This window comes from Bos javanicus, chromosome 3 (assembly GCF_032452875.1).
Source record: "Bos javanicus breed banteng chromosome 3, ARS-OSU_banteng_1.0, whole genome shotgun sequence".
In the NCBI taxonomy this organism is placed as follows: Eukaryota; Metazoa; Chordata; class Mammalia; order Artiodactyla; family Bovidae; genus Bos; species Bos javanicus.
Genome location: NC_083870.1, coordinates 19,173,937 through 19,194,555, shown reverse-complemented (window position 1 = coordinate 19,194,555; position 20,619 = coordinate 19,173,937). Strand labels below are relative to the sequence as shown.

At 56.0% G+C, this 20,619-nt stretch overlaps 1 protein-coding gene across 15 annotated transcripts; it reads right to left on the bottom strand.

Annotated features, from left to right (window-relative positions):
• Positions 1-533: 533 nt before the first annotated feature.
• CELF3 (CUGBP Elav-like family member 3) lies at positions 534-16,253 on the bottom strand. Of its 15 annotated transcripts, none has more exons than XM_061406494.1 (14): positions 15,556-16,202; positions 14,694-14,799; positions 13,404-13,486; positions 8,158-8,206; positions 7,692-7,817; positions 7,294-7,373; positions 6,072-6,215; positions 5,815-5,956; positions 5,431-5,580; positions 4,951-5,016; positions 4,544-4,672; positions 4,171-4,314; positions 3,105-3,242; positions 534-1,549 (listed from the first exon to the last, which is right to left on the bottom strand). In XM_061406494.1, exons 1-13 carry the CDS (start codon positions 15,811-15,813, stop codon positions 3,115-3,117), a joined length of 1,605 nt encoding a protein of 534 aa, XP_061262478.1. In that variant the 5' UTR covers positions 15,814-16,202; the 3' UTR covers positions 534-1,549; positions 3,105-3,114. The 15 variants fall into 15 exon arrangements, with proteins under 15 accessions (XP_061262478.1, XP_061262472.1, XP_061262487.1 ...); XM_061406488.1 differs by having other exon boundaries at positions 7,692-7,820; positions 15,556-16,194; XM_061406503.1 differs by having other exon boundaries at positions 4,544-4,669; positions 7,692-7,820; positions 15,556-16,194.
• Positions 16,254-20,619: the final 4,366 nt, after the last annotated feature.

Below are 20,619 nucleotides of genomic sequence, written 5' to 3'. Positions count from 1 at the left end.
AAGAACAGAGGGTTGTTGAAATGAGGAAATGCACATTAAGGGCCTAGAGGACACGACTGAGCAACTGAACAGCAAGAACAGAGGGTTGTTGAAATGAGGAAATGCACATTAAGGGCCTAGAAGAGAATCAGGCAGGTACAGAGAATTGCATTACAAATGGCAGTGGCACACTCCGCTCCCAGTATCCCACAGCTCCCCCATGTGAACGAGGGACAAGTGGAGGTCTGAAGTGTGAGGCCGCATGTCCTCAGCCTTCAGATGGACAGGGCTGGCTATGGGAAAGAGGCCTGCTGACCTGCTTTCTCCCTTCTGTGCCTGCTCTGTAGAGCATTCCAGAACTAAGCCCAAAAGAAGGGCAGAGGAACAAGATCATGAAGGCATGATCAAGGCCTAGGCTGTGCTCAAAGGACTTCCTATGAGGAAGTCTGGGCCTTCCTCATAGAGTTTTCTCTCCCCAACCTCACCCTCCGTACCTCCTCCTCCCCCCACCCACTGTGGGCACCAGATCCTCTACCTCCATCCTTCCAAGACACTTATTTGAAGCTTTTAAACTTTTTTCTTTATTTAGACAGAAAAGACCAACTCTTTAAAAGTAAAATGCAATAAATAAATAAGTTAAGCATAGAGAAGTGTCTGAAACTGACTCCCCACTCTCCCCTTACCACCCCCACCCCCACCCCATTTCTTTTCCCTAAAACCTCTTTCTAAAGAAAAGGATCAGGTAATAAACCCTTTTAGCCCGCCCCGCACCCCTCTTCCCAAATACCCAGTTACCCCCCAAAGCAAAGGGAGAAATCAAGAGAGAGAAAAAATCCAAGGGAAATATTGTCTAAACTCCCAGAAAGAGAGATGGCAGCGTCCGGGCTGGGCCGGGCTGGATAACGCACGGGTGGTAGTGGTATTTACACGGAGGGGGCCAGCAGAGACTGTAAACATTTTTAGGGGTTTGGGGGAGGTCTTTTCCTCATGAAAGGAGGAGGGTCTCTGTGGCTGACTGGCGGAGAGGCAGCCCTCAGGGCTCCCCCACACCCTCCTTAGGGGGGCCCTCAGGGGAGGCAGTGTTTTAGGGCTGGGAGCCCAGGGTTAAGGGTTATCCTACCTCAAGCTGAGGGTGGCAGGGAGTGTGAAAACCAGCTTCTGAGAAACCCCCTAATGTGGGGAAGAGGCTGGGGTGAGGTGGGTGGGGAGCGTGTCGGAGGCCCCCACTGCCCTCCTGGGCCACACAGGTAGACGAGGCCCAGTGGTGGAGGAGGGAGGCGCGAAAGCTGGGCACAGGAGGCCCATCACAGGAGCCTCAGCAGAAGGCAGATATCCCCGAGCCTTCGAGCCTGGTCCGTGCTCCCTCACAAAAGGCCAAAAGGGCACCTGGCAGGAAAAGGCCCTTTGGGGGAGGCGGGGTGATGGGAGTGGGCCGGTGTCCTGTGCCCCCAGGGCCACGAAGCAGCGTTTGCCCCAGAGCCCAGACAAGGCCCAGGGCGGATGTGCAGAGAGGGCCGGGGCCAGCCGTGGGAAGAGGGGTGAGGCACCCCTTCCTCTGGTGTCTCCAGACCTGTGAAGGAAGGAAACACAGGTGAGGCCTGGGGGAAGACGGCAGCGGATGCAGGTCACGGGCCCTGGGGTCAGAGGGAGCCGGGGGCGCTGAGGAAGGCAGGTCATCAGGAAGGCCTCGGTCCAAACTGAACCGTCTGGCCGCCCAGCCATTCGACAAGGGGCCAGGGTGGAGGAGAGGAGACGGGAGGGTGAGGCGGATGATACAGGTAACCGAAGGATGTTAGGAAGGAAATACTCAAACAGCCCGTGAGAAGAAAGGCTGGAGGGTGTGGAGACGGGCCAGAGGAGGAGAGGCAAAGACACAAGGTGACACACAGGCAGGCAGAGGGGACTCAGAGGAAGGAGGGTGAGGTACAGGGACAGACACCTGGAGAAGAGCAAGGGGGCGTCCGCAAAAGGGCGGCAGAGCAGGCCGGGGCGGAGCCGGGGCTGCAGTCTCGTGGGCGAGACCCGCCCCAGCCCCTAGGGGGTGCTCTCATTCCTTTTGGAAAAGGAACAAAGAAAGCCAGAGAGAATGCACGGAACACAGACCACAGTCACCAACCACTGTTGACCAAGCACGTCCCGCGAGCTGCCCCCGGCCCTGACCCTGGGCTGGGGGGCGCTTCCCTCCGCGGCCCCCTCCCCAAATAACAAACAATCGGCTCCAAAGACAACACGCTCGTTCCATGCAACTTACAGGGGCCCGGAGCAGGGGTCCGGGGATGGGGGCTTCGGCCGACAATGGACACGGGCCCTGGGCTGGGGGACCCCCAGGGTTGGGGGGGAGTTAAGCAGCCAGGATTGGGGGGAAAGGGGGAAAAACAGAAAATGTGGGTATTGTTCTTGGGTTGTGTTTTTTTCAGGGGTTTGGTCCAAAAGAGATTAAACAACACAAAAGTAATCAAAGCTCACAGCTCTGTGGCCATGAGGTTGGGGTGGTGGCGGGCAATGGGGAGGAGGGGGCCTGTTATGTAAAATTCACAGGCAGTCCAGCATTCCAGCCACCTCACCTGAACCAACGGTACTTCCCAGAGGCCTGACACTCAGACTCCCCCCAGTCTGTTCTGTCACTCTCCCCTGTGCCATGGGTCTACTGCTACCACTTGGGGTCCAGGGCACCACGACCTGATGTCCCCACTCCTCAGGACAACAGATATTCTAGGAGCCAGTGATTTTAGGACCCTCCAGTACCCTAAACCAGTCCCCCTAGTCCCCAAACCCTACTCCCCTAATTCTACTCCATCCCAAAGGAAAACCAGAAAGAGAGACACATAGACACATGGACACTGACCAGACAAACGAGACCAGGTACTGGGGAAGTTCTAGGGAGTGGACACAGGTAGATACAGACTTGGCTCTCTCTGGGGTCACAGTGTGTGTGTGTGTGTGTGTGTGTGTGAAAGAGAAAGTGAAAGAGAAAGACCTGGGTGATTGAAAACAGCTGAGGAAGCTGCTCCAGGTCGCTGAGTGCCCAGAGCCAGGGGTGGGCATCCCTGAGGGGGCTAGGAAAAGGGGGGGGCCCTGGCTGCAGTGAGGGGCTAGAGAGCTGACAGGACGGGAGCGGGACCCACCTGGGTGCCCTCAGTAGGGCCGATTGGCATCCTTAGGCCGCTTTAACTGGACTTTGAGGCGCTTCATGCCAATCTGGAAACCATTCATGGCCTGGATGGCAGCCTGGGCGCTGGCTGGATTGTCGAAACTCACAAAGCCTAAGATGAGAGGGTCATAAGGCCTGGCCCAGCCCCCCTCACTCCACTGAGCTTAGGCCAAGGCCTACCCTTTGCTTTCCTGTAATCACCCTACTTTTTCCATGTCTCCCAAATGCCCAGAAACTGCCCAGCACACCGGAGGCTTTCAGTAAGTAGTAGTTGAGTGGATGAGTCCAGTCCACCCTCTTGCATATGTCAGGACCTTCCTTTCTGCATTCTTTGAGGGGAAGCCCCTCCTTGGCCTGGATAGCTCAGAGCCTGCCTTTTGAAACTTCCACTGCAGACCCTAAATGACATCTGAAGCCCAGAGGACAAGTACGTCCCCTCTCTCCCCCGAAGCAGCCTTTCAAAGAACTAAGACCACTAAACCCTGCTTCCTAAGCCTTCCTTTTGAAAACTGAACTACCCCAGCTCCTGAGCCTCTTCCAGTCCACTCGGAGCATGGATTTGACCAACTCTTAAAGGAGGAAAGATGCGGTTTCTGGAGGAAGGGATGGGCCTGGGCAGCAGCTGGTATGGGATATCAGGAGTGGAAAAAATGGTTCTTTCAGACTCCTGGATGATCTGGATTTCAAATACTGGGCCTGTTGCAACCAGATGTGCATGTGTGCATGCTAAGTCACTCAGTCATGTCCCACTCTGTGCCACCCTATGGACAGTAGCCTGGCAGGCTCCTCTGTTCATGGGATTCTTCAGTCAAGAATACTGGAGTGGGTTGCCATGCCCTCCTCCAGGGGATCTTCCCATCCAGGGATTGAACCCATGTCTCTCACAGTCTCCTGCATTGGCAGGCACAGTCTTTACTACTAGTGCCATCTGGGAAGCCCCACTGCAACCCAAAGTGCCTTCAAATGCATCAGACCTTGTCCTCATCTGGAGTCTGGGCAAAATGTGCCCTACTTTCTCTTTTGGATCATTGTGTTCTTACCAAAACACTTGCTCTGATTGGTGGCTCTGTCAACAAAGACTTTGGCTGAGATGACATGGCCAAAGGGGACAAACATCTGGAGGATCTCTGAGTCCGTGAACTCCTGGGGCAGGTGGTAGATGAAGATGTTGCAGCCATCAGGGCCTGGGTGGCAGCAGAGACAGAAGGAGGTGCTCAGTGATGGGGAGACAGACTGCAAGGAGACGGGGAAGGCAGCCCCCAACATGTAGGCCAGGGATCCAGCCACTGCGTCTGTCCCCTACCCACTCTCATCCCCATGCACGGGGCCAGAGGTAGCCTTGGAGCCCATGACAAGGGCACCCCACCCCTGAAAGCTCTTAGCTGGGACCCCCCACCCCAGGCCACACCACACCTTCCCGTTGCTGCTGCTGCTGTTGCTGCTGCTGCTGCTGCTGTGGGGGTGGCGGGGGCTGCTGGGCCACCAGAGCAGGAGGCTGTGGGAACGCAGGTGCCACCAGGCTGTAGGCTGCTGGGTAAGCTGCTGGGAGGTTTGTGGAGAACAGAGTTGATGGGGTTCTGAGATGTCCCTGGCCCTGGCCCTCCTAACCAACCCTGTCCCTCTGCCCATAGGCTGGCCAGTGGAGCTGACAAGGATGAGAGGTGTCAGAGGAGGGCTGCCTCAGACCATGCCCATAAGGGTGTGTCCTTGAAGGTATGCCCTGAGGTAAATCTGAGGGGGTGACTGGCAGAAAGCAGGAAGCCCAGGCCTCTTTTCCTCTCGCCAACCCTTCCACCCTGGCTGAGCCCGGGGCTCCTCACCTGTATAGTGCTGCATCCCCGCATAGGCCTGCTGCAGCGGGTCCACGGGGGCCGCGGGGCTCTGGGCTGGGGAGAGCAGCGCTGACCATGAGAGGGGGCTCAGAGGCAGCAGGGAGCCCCACCTGTGCTTCTGGGAGCCAAGGCCAGGCAGGCGGGGAGGACAACCTCATGGGAGGGCATGGGGGTGAACTGAGAGGGTGGACATGCACCGAGTCGCGGGCAGAGGGGAGAGCCTGGCATCAGCAAGACTTGAGTCGTGGCTGGCCGTGCCACCCTGGACAAGTTGCCTCGCCTCTGTATGCCTCAGCTTCCCTGGCCGAGACGGGGAAGGAACATCCCTGCCCTGGGTGACAGAGCAGGAGAAAGTGCCTTGTCACCCCGGAGTCTGGAGAGGAAAGGGGGGTCCTGACTGCCCACAGTGAGAGTGGTGGGGGAATGGTTGCTGGGGAAAGTGGTGGGCAGGCGGCCAGAAAACCCCACCTGGGTAGGGGTGAACCCCGTTGGGATATAGAGCGTCAGGGGCAGGCTGCCCGGTGGGCTGGGTAGGCACTGGGCTGTAGCCGTTGACGCCCAGGGCAGCAGGGATGGCAGAGACGGGTGTGGCAGCGATGGCAGGAGGCGTGCTGGTTCCTGGGGAGGAGAAAGCAGCACAGACAGGGCAGAGAAGCAGATACACACGGAGATGCAGAGAAATGGTCAGCAAGTCTGGAGGTGGAGGGGAGGAGGCAGGCTACTGTCTGACCCCGACCCCTCCCAAACCCCACGCTTCCCTGAGCCCCCCTCCCCACCTCCACCATGTGGAAGCTCCCATGAGCTGCCTCCTGCACCCCAGCCCAGCCCAGCCCAGCCCTGCCTGGACCTTACCTGAGGAGGGGGTGATGGGGGTGGCGATGAGGCCGTTGGCATTGATGGCGGCCATGTGCTGCATCTGCACGGCAGCCATGGTGGCCATGGGGCTGAGGTAGGCACTGTGAGCCGCTACCAGGGCCGCCTGCTGCTGCATCAGCTGGGAACAGAGGAAGAGAGGAGAGTGGGGCCCCTGCACCCTGGTCCAGCTCCCCTCTCCACCCTGGGCCTTGGCACTGGGAGATGGGGGCAGGACCCTGGAGGGAGATGCTCACGGCCTGGGTGTAGGCGCTGTAGGCGCCGAACTGGAGAGCGATGGGGCTGAACATGCCCAGCTGGGTGGCCACCTGCTGCATTCGGCGGAGACCGCGCTCCTTCTCCGTGTCGGCAAACTTCACCACCAGGCTGGATGAGGCACCCTGAACACCAGCCCCACACGTGGTCAGAGGGATGGAGTCAGTGTCTCTCCTCCCCAGAGCCTTAGGACCTGGCCTCAGTTCCTCCACTCCTGGCTTGGCCTCGTTGGGAGGGCAGCCATCATAGCGCCGATGTCAAATGGGGAGGCTTTCATCCTGCCCTCCCCCCGTGACAGGTCATGCAAGAGACCAGGAAAAGTCAAGGAATATGAAGCCATGTTCTGGAAAGCAGAAGATGCTCCCAGAATGCAAAGGGCACTCCTGGCCTCTCCATGCAGATCCTGAGCTGGAAATCATCCCCAGGGTGGATCAGCTATAGCAAATGTTTAATCTCAAGCTCATCTTGCCTTGTAGCTGCTCCCCCGTGTCCCAGTCCTCACGGTGTGCTCAGGGGACACAGCTCGACATTGAACACCAGCCTAAGCTATTAGTAAATAAAAACTAGCCTGGAACATTTGCAAGAATCCTTGTGGAATCCTGGGCTCTGGAACGCATTTCTGTATCTGATGCTGTATCCTCTCACCCAGGTCCCTGCTAAGTGCCTGCTTGCCCAGCCTCTATTAGATAACCTGATGGAGTTTGGGGAAACCAAACTCCAAACTTCCTTGGGAGCTAGCTAGTTTCTTTTGAGGGGTTTGCTCTGCTGGGGAGCCCTCTGTGAAAGCAGTCAGCTAGCTAACCCACTGCCAATGTGAGCGGAGGGGTAGGGCAGCAGGATGAAGGTGCAGAGGGCGTGGGGCCACTAAGCAAGTGTCCTGATGTCCAGCCATTGGGGGCGGGGGATGTGGCAGGGAGGAAGGAGAAGAAGTGAAAAGTGAAGAGGGCTGAGGGCTGGAGGAGCCTGGAGAGGAGGGCAAGGGCTTTTGGACTGAAGATGGGGGATGGGCATGGGGACAAGAGGCAGAGATGGTCTTTCCAAGGGAAAGCTGTCCCTAAGAAGTTTGATTCTTCTACTAGAAAATTCTTTTTTAATAAATCCAAAGATCCTATCCAGAACGGACTGCTCACTCTGAGCCAGGGTCTGGTTTGGGCCCAGTGAGGCTGGAAGAGGCCTGAGGGCTAGGGCAGCGGTGGGACTCACCGGCAGGGTCCGGCTGCTGTGAAGGGTGTTGATGGCCGCCTGAGCCTCCGCGTGGGTCTGGAACTTCACGAAGGCGCAGCCTGAAGAGTTCAAGAGGGAAGAGGAAGGGGTGAGTGCCCACCCTGGAGGGTGCCCCCATAGTCCCCATTGCCCATGGAACCAGTGGGGGAGGGCCCGGGGGGGAGGGCCGGCGGTGGGGGAGGGCCCGGGGGGGAGGGCCGGCGGTGGGGGAGGGCCCGGGGGGGGGGGAGGGCCGGCGGTGGGGGAGGGCCCGGGGGGGGGGAGGGCCGGCGGTGGGGGAGGGCCCGGGGGGGGGGAGGGCCGGCGGTGGGGGAGGGCCTGGGGGGGGAGGGCCGGCGGTGGGGGAGGGCCCGGGGGGGAGGGCCGGCGGCGGCTACCTTTGCTGGTGCCGTCTGGGCCCCGGAGCACAGTGCACTCGTCTATGGTCCCGAAAGGCTCGAACATCTTCCGGACGTCCTCATCTGTCTGCTGCTTCCCTAGCATCCCCACAAAGAGCTTCCGGTCTTCTGGCGGGGAGGGCATAGGAGGAGGGGCAGATGCAGGGCCTTGGGGGCACTTTCCCTGCCCTGCTCCAGCCTGGGACAGGCAGAGACCCCTCCCCTTCTCCCCTTCACCTCCGCTCTTCCCTGGGACTCCCCTCACCCTGGGGACCAATGGCTCTAGAGTGTGAAATGGGGATGGTTGGGGGATAGGCTACAGTTACATAGAGAGGACACCCCGGTTCTGAAGGGCTGATTTACACTCCCCTGTGGGCCTCAGTTTTGCCATCTCAGCAGTGGGCTGGATTACATCCCCTCTGGCCACCCTGACTCATGCCCACCTTTCCAAAGGTACAGAACCTACCTCCTCGGCTCTCGCTGTCGGCTGGCTTGACCTGGATTGGCCTGTTCATCTAAAGGAGAGAAGAGAAAGGAACTGCTGGGGACCACTTCTGACCGCCCCAGGTGCCCTCCCCAGGCCAGGACCTGCAGAGAGGCTAGAGGGAGTAAGCCCCAGGCCCAGCCCTCTAAACTGTTGGTGGGAAGGAAGGGATGGGGTTCAGTCTTGTTTGGGATTAGGACCCGAGGGGATTAGAGGTAGAGGAAGGAGAGGAAGGAGAGGAGGGTGCTCGTGGGGCAGGACTCCAAGCTCAGGTAGGGCCCCAGGTGATTCGGCCAAGGAGAGATGCTGCTCTCCTTAGGGGGAGAGTTGGGCTGCCCACAGGACCCGGGTCCTGAGATAGAGCCCAACCAAGGGCTATTCAGCAAGGCTGCCTCAGTTCTACAAAGTAGGAGCAGCAGAGGCCACCCCATCAAGCAAGCCCCAAGGAAGACTCTAGACTGAAGGAGACCCCACAGATGCTCCGACTTCCGTCTGACCCCTGGAGGTGTGGCTGCCTCTTTTTCTGCCCCCCTACACCCCTTGACCCCAGGGGGAAGGCACTCGGGCAGCACAAAGGGAGCAGATGCCCAGTCTCCGTGGCAACGGGAGAATGCGCGCCATGGCAACCGCCCACTCAGCCTGATTTATCCGTCCCCGTCGCCCTGGCGACCGTGGTGACGTCATCACTTCTGCTGCTCCACACACCCGGAGAAGGAGTGGGGAGGGGGGTGGGAACAGGGTATGTTGGGGGTGGAGGATTTGGTGGGGGCAGAAAGGTGGGGGAGGGGCCCAGGAGAGCTTCCTGATTCTGGAGGGAGGCGCTGAGTAGGCTCTACTGGAGCCATACTGTCCAATCTCCTGTCTTCCTCTTCCAGATCAAATCCTTGGTGTCTCACTATCAAGACAGCTCTAGGGGGGGAAATGCTGTCCCGTGCTCCTTTGAGATTCTCCGGGTACCCAGAAGTCCTTCTGAACTCTACCCTCTCCCTACCCCTGCAGCATCTCCCTTTGTTCAGCTTCCGGTGGAAATGCAGACAGTTCCCTTCTCTGTGTTCCTGTCTGGTGAGAGGACTTGGGAATGACTCCTGCAGGTTGATTTCCTTCACCAGGGTGGGGAGCATCTTAGGAACTGGAGAGGCAGGAGAGGACTCAGTATTTCAGGTCTGAATATATTTTGCTGTTGAAGACTTTGACTGTTGGGGCCACACCTGGTCACCCCACTCACCTGCTGGTGGAGCTGCCCTTGTTCTAGTGGCCAAAAAAATAAACAGAAGTAACCATCCATCCACATTCCAAGGGTGGGACCAAAGTAACCCTCAGGAAAGGCACTAGATAGACTTTGAGGGCTGGCCCTGCCACTCACTAGCTGGGTGACCTTGGACATTTCTCTCCTCTAGGCCTCAGCTTCCTCATCTGTGAAATGGGCTGGATCTGGCAGTCTAGAGTCAGGTTGCCCTCAGCCCTTGAGACTTCATGTGTCAGCGCATCACCCAGCGAAGTGCAGGAATGGTAGTTGTCCCTGCCCACTTCTCACATGCACCTTGTCCCCAGGTGGCGATCATGCCAGTCTGTCCAGTTGGACTCTGCAGGTGAGGTTTTCTCAGCTCCAGATCCAATCTAGGCCCCACCTCAACCAATGCTTTCTCCCTGTCCACCCCTCCCCCTAGTCTCTGGATCTGAGAGCAGCTGGCAGGGGTGGGTAGTAACAGACACACAAATCCTCTGGCCAATCTGCCCCAGCTTTATCCTTCAGCAATCTGGGATTATCCCATCGGAGGCTCAATCTCCTCAAGGGCGTGTTTGTGTGTGTGTGTGTGTGTGTGTATGTGTGTGCATGCAGTGAGGGGTAGTGGTCAGCCACTCAGCCTCTCGTTCTTTCACTCTCCTCCTCTCCTGTTCTCTGGTCTAAGCAACCAGGAAGTCCCCTCGTGGGCATCTCAGCAGCCAACCTCTCAACCTCACTACAGGAGCAGTAGGACCTGAGTCACAGCTTTGGGGAATTCTTAGGCTTGGCACTAACCCTTCCCAACAGGCCCCTGGGGATTTGCTGTTCTGGTTGGGGATGGGGAACCTGGGATCCAGAGAGAGAGAATGGTGTTCCTGCCCTGCAAGGCTCCCAGGCACAAAAATAGCATATCAATAAATATCCACAGCTGATATAGATTCGCACAAAAACAAGTGCACAGACCACAGCATAGACCACATTGACGGAAGGCTCTCCCCACTCCCCCACAGACAGCCTTCTCCCTTGGTAGCCCCCAGTGCCCCATTCCCAGCCTCTCCTTCTTGGCCTGGCACTTCCTGTGGGAAGCTCAGCCTTTGTTAGCTCAGCTCGGGCACACCTGCCCCCTCCCCTGAGTCCAGCTGGGCCGTGTTTACCTGGCAACCAGGTGCCGGGTGCCTCTCTTCCCTAGCTACTACCCGCCAGGTGATAAGCCCTCCCCAGGGCCTCCCAAAGAAGAAGGGGCTATTTATACTCCAACCAAGTATCTATAAGACCCCCACCAACATGGTCACTTGTAAGTAAGTTCTTCTCACCAAGAGCAAAGACCTCACTTCCAAGAAGAGTTCCCCATGCCCACAAATCTAATTTTTCTGAAGGCAGAGGCCTGGTGCCCTGCCACTCCCAGCTCCAGACTCAAGCCCAGTGTCCCAGATCACACAGAGGCCCCTTCCGTGGAGCCATAATCCTCCTGCCCAACGGCAAGGTGAAGGGGGGACTCATGTAGAGCAGGAAAGGTAGGCCAGATAGAAGGAGTCCTTCACGCCACCACCTCCAGGAGGCCACAGGGAGAATGCTCACAGAGAGAATTCAGGGTCCTGTGACAGAGCCTCTCCGGGGAACTCTTAGGAAGGAGAGAAGGAAATGGGGTTCCATGGCCATAGGTCCAGCTCCCATTCTTTCTCTCTGCAGCATTACACATCACCCAAATATGGCGGTACCTTCCAGATTCTGGGGTGACAAAGATGGGGGAAAGGAGAGAGAGTAAACACCCCCATTAAAGAAAGAACCTTCAGAAGGAAGCATGGAGATTAGACAGTAGGGAGAACTTCCCAACACAATTGCACCAGAGCTGGAGACTGGACACACACATACACTCACACATACACACTTGCACACTCATCTGAAGGAAAACACTGCTGCCAGAAAGGCAGGTGGCTGAGAAAAGACCTGGGGCACACAGGGTCAGGCCGAGCTTGGCTCCCCTAGGCTGCCCTGGTCTGCTCCCCCAAACCCCAACACGGGCCCCCCTACACGGGCCCCCTTGGAGGACAGAATCCCTCATTTCCTACTGAAAGCTCTGTGAGGTGCGTCTGGATTCTGTCATCTGGGGCAGGTGCCAGAGTGAGAACTCGGCGTCAGCTGGGAGCTCGGGGCAGGGCTGGACAATTATTAACCGGGGTGCCCTCCTCACTCACCTCTGAGCCCAGGCCTTACTTCCTCAGGAAGAGGAGGCAGCATCTTTCCATACCCAGGATGGAGCCATGCCTGAGCCACACAGGTGGCCAGAGGGGGACAGGGCCAGGGAGGAAGCCCCCTGCTGGCATAGATGGCCCTGGGGCTCCTGCCCATCCCTGCCATCTCTCTCACCCATGACCCCCAACCCTGCTTTCTACCTCCTCCCTTGGCCCTCCCCACTCCTCTTTTCACAGGAACTCTGAGATGGGCGACAACAGAGAAAGAGAAACAGCAATGGAAATGAAAACTGTTGATCTGTGTGGGGCCTCCACAGAAGAAAGAGAAAAAGGAGGGTCGTGAGGTCATGCGATGGAAACCAGGCTTCCTGGAGATGCTTGTGCCCAAACACAGACACACACACACACACAAGCACACACACACAGACACACACGAGCACACGCAAATACACACGAGCACACACACACAGACACATACACACATGAGCACAGACACAAACACACACATGAGTGCACACACACAGACACACAGATACACACAAATGAGCGCGCACACACACACACACACACACGTGCTTCTTAGAACCCGAGCCTGCTCACACATGCCCAGATCCTTCACTTCATGGGCTGTGGCCGGGAAGATGGTGGGTGCAGGCGGGGACCTGGCAGTGCGTCTGCTGCCCTAGGGGCACTGAGGGTCGAGGGCCACAGAGGGTCACTGAGCCACGGAGGGTGTGAAGTTGGGAGTGATGGAGACAGTCCTGTTTTCCTGGATTCCCCGCACCCTCTTTTCATCTGTTTTGTCTATTTCCCTCCCTGGAAGAGCTAGAAAAACAGGCTGCATCTCCATTTCCCACACAAGGGGATGTGACAGGTGTGTCTCCAGCACTCAGACTGTTCAGCAAATATTGGCTGGAGGGAAGGATGGAGTTAGCTCTCAAGAGGTACTTTCCAGGGGAGGCCACAGAAGCCGAGAGATACGGAAAAGAAATGGCTCATCCTTTTCCCCCAGGATGCATAACTGGGGGGCACAGTCTGAGAGCCTTTATTCTTGTCTTCACCCTCCCCCCACCCAGGCCTGGGACAAGCTGCAAGGATGGCTGAGAGGAAGACAAAGAGCTCTGACCTTGCGGGGGGAGGCCACGTTGGAGGCCACCCTGCCTCCCTAGGCACGCTCGGTGGGGTCAGGCCGGATCCTCCATGCTGATGGCTGCCTGCCCTTGCCTGTTGCCCCTTGCCCCCCTCCTCAGGGCTTACTCCCAGCCCAGGCCCACCAGGCCCTGATCCACCCCGATGCCCTGTGACACTGTTCCTGTGGTTTCTCTTGGGAGCTACGAGGTGAGCTTGTTCGACCTCAGAAGTAGCTCAGAGATGCCTATCCAGCAGGCACCAGCTGCTCATCTCAGGGTGCAAGCACGCTTCTCCCATCTCACAGATTTCCTCCCCAGAGCCAGAAAGAGTGCCTGAGCGCCTCCTGCTCCCCTCTGCCCTGCACTTGGTGCCCACAGTCTTCTCCCCACACCACCCAGCCAGCTGAGTCCTTCCTCTACATGTGGCCCCAGGGGCGGGTGGGCGGGTGGGGAAGGGGCTGCCTCTGCTGCTGGCAAAGGTTGTATCTACTCCACTCATCGCTGTTTTCCTTCCATATCGGTGGGAAGAAATGCATGCATCTTCAGCAAGGAGGAGGGGAGCTACCAGGAGGAAGTGACCTCCTAGTGACCAGAGGAGGTGGAAGATATGTTCAGTGTCTTGGGAAGGTGGTGCCCCTTCTATGGCCCTTCTCAGCCCTCTGGCCCTGGAGTGGGACTCACCCCTGGAAGCGTCTTCTGTTCGTGCAGGGCGCTCTGGGCCTTCAGGGCTGAATCGCGGGCACAGTATGTCAGGAAGGCACATCCTGAGAAGGGGCAGGGGCAGAGAGGCCGGGTTGGGGTGAGTCCCCATCTCCCCTCCCTAAAAGGCTCTCCTTCCCTGTGAGCCTGAGGACCAGGGAGTGCTCCCTTCTTGCTACCTTCTGCCTGCTGGGGCGGGAAGGTGCCTGAGAGGGGGTGCACGTTCTCCCCAGGAGTCTCTGGGCTGAGGAGCACGGGGCAGAGACCTCGAGACCGGGAGTCTTCCGCGGTGGGGTGATGGAAGAGAGAGAAGCCTGGGCTGTCGGAAGCTGGGGCTTTGTGTGGGGGGAGGAGAAGGGGCATGTGATCTCCAGACAAGTACGTGTCTGTGGTTTCCTCTCTTCCTTAGCTGGTCTTCTTTCCCCTTCCTCCTTCGCCTCCACCTCCCTCCATCTTGGTCATCACCCCTCCCCTCTCCCATTTTCGCTATTTCTTCCTTTCTTTCCAACTCCGAGCGTGGAGAGCAGACTAGAGAAGGAAGGGAAGAGCGGGGCACAGGAGTCCCTGGGCTGGTGGACGGGGAAGCAGTGTGGCCCCTTTGAGCCCCACCACCAGGGGCTCTCCAAAGCCTGACTCCGGACCTGACTGACCCTGGGCCTGACCCTGCTTAGCTGCACAGCCCTGAGGCCTCTCTTCACCCCCAGCTCCCTTAACTTCCCAGTCCCTACACTTCCTACATCTTCACCAGCCCCTGTCATTCTACAGTCACTCCAGGCCCCTCTCTAGTTTCTGGAGCTGCCCTGCCCAGTCCATGAACATCCATCCACTCTCTCCAGGTTGAGCACGTGACCCCGGGTCCATACCCCTGTCCCAGTAGTATCTGAGGCTACTAAGACTCTCCTTTTGTGCGCGACACCTCCCTCACACACACACCCCTGCCCACCTTCTGTCCCTCAAACCAGCTCTCTCGTTCCTCCATCCTTCCTTGCGTACACGTCCACATCATCTGCCTCAGCTCAGGGAGCCACACCTCTGCAGCCCCTTGACAACTCTTCCCCCGAAGAGGCTCTCCTGAGTCCTCCACCTGAAGTCCCCTGGTCACCCGAGCTGAGTTCTCTTCTAGCTCTTCCATCCACACTCCCCACCCCAGGAACTCTTTTCCTTCCAGATCAGCCTTTTCCAGCCACTCCATCCCTCCAGCCTGGCCTGTCCCCTCCTCCCAGCCTCCCAGCCCACTCCCTGAAGCCTCTCCAGCCTGGCCTGACCCCTCACCCTTGTGCAGCCCGGTGTACTTGTCCTTGATGACAGTCAGCTCGAAGATCCGACCAAACTGTTCGAAGATGGGTTTCAGGTCCTTTTCCTCCAGGTGCCTCGGGATCTGCCCCACAAACAGCTTGATGGCATCCGGTTCCTTCATCGGGGCGGCCCAGGAGAAGGGGCCGAGGGGAGCAGGGAGAGGCCCAAAGGCCAGGGGGAGCTGCCCAGCAAGGAGGCAAGTGGCCGGGGCTGGGGCCCAGCCGGGGCTGGCTTTCCCTGTGGCCCCAACCACAGTGCTAGCAGAGGGGCAGCTCTTCACACAAAGGAGGCCCAGGGAGTGGAAGGCTAGGGGTCAGGGGTCTAGGCAGACACTGTCATGCCACCAGGGGGCATAGCCCAAACAAATGATCTCCCTCCCAGAGAGCTGGCAGAGATCCCAGGATGGGGGGCAGTGTGGCCAAGACCTGGAGGGTCGGGGTGGTAGCAGAAGCACTGGGAACTGGGGGTTGAGATGAGAGCTGGAGGTGGAGGGCAGAGGGGGTCTGAGGAGCGTGACGGGAATGGGAGCTGAGGGCTGAGGGTCCTGGTATGGTGGCCAGCAGCGCTGGGAGGGGGGCACTCCTGATGTGGGGCAGGTGGAGTTCTCCTTGGCTTTCCTGGAGGACACCTCCCCTGTGGCTGGTCCTTCTGCTGGGTCCGAAGATCCCTGATGCCAGATGCTTGGTCTCTGATGGCGGCAGGGCTCCGGGGTTCCCTTTGGCCCTGCCGCCCCCCTTCAGGTCCTCCCCTCAGCCCCCCTCCCACCCCCACCCCGGTCCCCGGGCCTGGGCTGCTGCTGGCTGCTCCCGCCGCTGGGGCTGCCTGCTTTCCCGGTCACCTGGGTCCCGGAGCTCTGCTCTCCGGCTGCGCTCTCCTCAACAAAAACCTCCCCCCTCCACACCCCCCTCCCCACTCCCACCTCCCTTCCCCTGACATCAGTGATGTCAGTCTCAGGGGTGGAATACAAATTCTCTACCCTGGAGAGGGACGCACAATCCAGACAAGAGCCACGCCCTCTTTCTATCTCCTTCCTCCCTGACTCCCTTCCCACCCCCAGAAGAGCAGCTGGTCCTGTTGATAATAACCCTTCCCCCATCTCACTCCCCAATCACGAGTTGGGCAAGGTACTAAGATGGAGAATTTACAGAGGAGCCCTAAGGTGGGGTCCATTGTTCCGGGGGCTGGAGCTGTCCCCGGTGCTGGAAGAGAAGACCCAGGAGAGGGGAGCAAGGGGGAGGAAGAGAGGGGAGCCGGCATCTGGGGAGACTGAGAGTGGGGAGCCAAGGAAAGAAATCAGGGGAAAGAAGAGGGCATAGAGACAGTTGGGCAGGTTAGGGGCGGGTGAGGAGAAGGGTGTAGCTGGGGAAGGAAGCAGGTCACGGAGCCTGGGGGAAAGGGCAGAAGGGACCCAGAGAGAAATATGGAAACGGGATTGTGGAAGAGAGAGCAGGGTGAGAAGAGTACAGAGAGGGAATTGTATGTTTTCCAGAAAAGAGAGCAAGGAAAACTCGATCTTGCTGGCATTTGCTGACGCCCCCTCCTTGCCCTCTGGGGGGTTTGTGTGTAATACGCGCGTGGGCAGCGTGGCAGCGGTGGTGGTGACAGCTGGTGGTGACAGCGTCACGGGTGGTGACAGCTTTCTCACTGGGAAGCTCCTTGAAGACCAGGACACCGTTTAATTCAGCATTTTACTGTTCACAGTGTCTAGCACAATGTCTTATTCACACATAGTAGGAGCTTAACAAATATTTCTTGAAGAAATAGTCAAAGCAAAGAACCTCTGATGAGAGTAGATTCCTGATTGCCTCAGTGGGCAGAATCACAACCATCAAGCTCCCCTTCAGTGCAGAGGAGACCCAAACGCTCCTTCCTTCTCCTCCCCCTGCCCCAGTTAGGTTCCCTGAGTGGGACTCTGAGACCGAGTCAGGTCGCACAGAAGCACACTTGGGGGCCAGTACTCCCCTAGACAGCCCTACTGTAGATAATCAGTTTACCCGATGATGTCAAAGGAGCTTGACCCCTCCATGCACTGGGCTTGCTCACAGCTCCCCCTCAATGCAGAGAGTATCTGCTGACCTCAAACCTCCTAGCCGGGGCAGCCCTTGCCCGCCATCTGGTGCTCACCTACCAGGGCTCACAGCTTTTGTGGGACACCCTGCCTCCTGTCACCCTTTCGTCACCCCAGAATGAGGCTGATGTCTCCACATCTGAAACCTGTCCCACCTGAATCCCAGCACCCCTTTTCCTAGGCTCTCTGGGCAGGCCAGCTTCTTATTCTGTAAAGGGAAATAATAGTAACACTGCTTAGAGGGCTCTTATGGTGTTGGTTCATGTCCTAGGCATTGTTCAAGTGCTTTATATTGACTAACTTGTTTAACCCTCAGCACCACCCTATGATGTAGGCTCTATCATTATCTCCCAGTAAAGATGAGGAAATCAAGGCACAGAGAGATTAAATGAATTCCCTAAGGTCGTGCATTAGAAAGAGATATAGCTAACTGAGAGCGGAGGCCGGAGACCGGGCAGTCTGGTTCCAAATCCACGGGTTTAACTCCCCTATCACATCTCCTAGTGGGAATGCGGGGAGTGGTTGAGCCTGGCTTTTCTTCCTCTTGTGTCTTCATCTGAGCCCTGGGTGAGACATATCCTTTCTTCTACTGCTTAATCCTTCATTAACCCCCTTCCACCCTTCCCTCCTGTGGCCTGAAGTCACATTCTTCCAGGTATGTATGTTTGAGAGAGAGAGAAAGTGTGTGTGTGTGTGTGTGTGTGTGTGTGTACAGACATGATTATACTTCACTGTATGAATGTCCAGGTCTTCCCTGTAGGGTCCTCTAAAATGGGTGTGGTGGCAGATGGTAGAGGACCACCTGACCAGCATTCTGACCAGAGTGGCCAGAATACGAGATGGCAGTGCCAGGGAGTCAAGAGTGCAAACACATCTGAAAAGTAACTTTCCACTCACCTCCCCACCCCCTCTGCTCCTTCCCTTGCCTCCTAATCTGATCTTGGTATTTATGGAGATGCTAAACAGATCTCGCCCTCTGAGGACAGAGCCTAGGAAGACCCCATGGCCCTGTTGATCTCATTACTCTGTGTCTTGTCAGCAGACCTGCCGCCCTGCTGCTCATTCAGGCTTGGGGCTAATCATATTAATTGAAATATTAAACATTCACAAAAGTGAATTATAATGAACTCCCCTCACTCCTCCTCCCAGTCAGCAATTGAGGAGACAGCTGCAAGGCAGCAAAATGTCTTCAATCCTTCGTTTAGTTTGTGGTCCCCAGATGGAAGGTTTCAGTCTGAGAGGAGAGGCAGGCTTTAGGGGAAAGAGGTGAGAGCTCTCTTTAGGCCCTCGTTGCTAGGTGACTTTGGGCACATCTCTGTTTTCTTTCCAGCCATGGGGGAGGGTATCTCTATGAGGTAAATGCTGGGGTGGGGGGTGTGTGTGGGGGGAAATGACCCAGAGGCCCATACTGGGGAATTGCCTTCCTGGAGGAAATGAGGCTTCCAGCTCCTCATTCCTCCAAGGTACTTTCTCTTCCCACCACTGCAAGCTCATCCTCTTTCTTGTGCTTTTGCGCTCAACATTAAGATGTCCTGCATTAAAAGATTATTGACTTTATAAAGGGAGAGCACACTCCTGGTTTTAGATTCTTAGGAACTGAGAAGTGCTAAATAATTGGGATGCTTTTCAGAAAGGACAAAATGTAGTGATGGCATGTGTGGGCAGAGTGACTGGTCACCAAACACTTGCTGGCCTCACTAATTGAAATCAAGAGTGAAGACTTCTGCAGCAGAATCTATAAGAATGTACAGAGAGAACTGATGCTATAACCTTCCTTCCCTCAAGTGGAGAGGTAAGACAGGCCAACGCAATCTACAATAGTGAGAACTGGCCCTTCACTCGCGTGCATGCTCAGTCGTATCTGACTCCTTGTGACGCCGTGGCTTCTCTGTCCATGGAATTCTCCAGGCAAGAATACTGGAGTGGGCTGCCATTTCCTGCTCCAGGAGATCCTCCTGACCCAGGGATCGAACCCAAGTCTTAGGCACCTCCTGCACTGTGAGGTGGATTCTGTACCGCTGTGCCACCTGGGAAGCTGTTTGAAAAAATGAAAGTAGCTTCTCTTATTTCCACATATGTGTATTTGGGGTTTAGGTCACGGGATGTGGTCAGTCAAGAAAGGTTTGATTGATTCTCAAAGCACAAGAAGATCATAGCCTAGAAGAAGGACATTAATCATTTTATGCACGAGGGTAGGGGGCGTGGAGGGAATTCTGTGTGTATATGCCTATTGTGTGTGTGTGTGTGTGTGTGTGTGTGTGCATGTAGATTTTCCAGTCCAGACCAGCACTGTTTACTATAATGCAAGATAGATAGATATATATATATAAATAATTTAAAAATTTCTAGTAGCCACATTAAAGAAAGTAAAAATGAAAAATCTTTTCATATTTTATTTAACTGATATATTCAAAATATTATTCAATGAGTTTATATGACATATCCAAAATATTCAACATGTAATCAACATAAGGATTAATAATGAGATATTGTACATTTTTAAAATACAAAGTCAGACTTCCCTGGTGGTCCGGTGGTTGACAGTCTGCCTGCCAGTGCAGGGGACACAGGTTCAATTCCTGGTCCAGGAAGATTCCACACGCTGCAGGGCAATTGAGTCCTCAAGCCACAACTATGGAAGCCCTTGCAGTCTAGAGCCCATACTTTGCAACAAGAGAAACCACTGCAATGAGAAGCCTGAACAAGCAAATAGAGAGTAGCCCCCACCCTCAGCAACTAAAGAAAGCCCACGCACAGCAATAAAAATGCAGTGCAGCCAAGAATAAATAAACAAAAGATTAAAAAAATAAAGTCTTCAAAATCCAGGTACTTTGCACTTATAGCTCATCCGATGCAGCAAATTTCAGCCACAGGTGTCTGGTGATGACCACAGTGGACGGTACAAACCTAGAGGTTTTACTACTAACTTCTCTGGGGAGTGGAGGGGTGGGCAGAGACAGGTCTTGGCCGGGAGAAGCATCACCTCTGATTAACCTCTGCTTTGGCCGAAAAGAATCACTTCCGACAGATGGCAGCTTATCTGGCCAGCCTCTCACTATAATTCACGCTCCTAAAAAACAACCCAAATGATTACTAACCCAGATGGGGTTTCTGGGAAGAAGCTTTTAGGCCACTATTTAATCTACCTCTGGAGGTTTTCTCCTGGCTTGAGAACTGCCAACATTTTCACTTCTTTTCCTCAGTCTTTTTTTTTTTTTTTGTCCACACTGCAGCTTGTGATATCTTACTTCCCTGACCTGGGATTGAACCTGGCCCCAGCAGTAAAAGCACCAAGTCCTGACCACTGGTCCACCAGGGAATTCCCTCCTCAGTCTTTTCTGAGAAGCAGATGGCAGAGAGACCCCTCCCAGGCCATGGCCTGATATTGGGTTTGTTAAGCTCTTTCCTTGCTCCTTGGGTGTATGTGCCACGTGATGCAGTTGTTCATAAATCTGAAAAGACCGCCTCCTTTTGCGCTCTCTTCCCTGCCTCTCAGGCAATCTGCTGGGCATGATCTCTGCGGGTGTAGAAACTCAGCACTTGTGTGTATTGTCAGACAGCCTCCTGCCCTTTCTAGGTGCTATTTTCAGCTCTCTGACTTTTTGTCTCACTTTCTCTTCTTAATTAGCTAGTAGAAGAACACATCTTGAAGACCAACTGCCTTTCCCCTCCTGTGTATCATTGGGAGTGGGAGACATGATTTAGAATTTATAAGGAGCAGTTAATCTACACAAGAAAGTCAGTCCAAGATGGGAAACTTCTGGCAGGAAGTCCCCAGGTCCTGTCCAGCATTTTTAGTCTGAGAATGTTCCTTCCTTTGTAGAACTCGGTTCA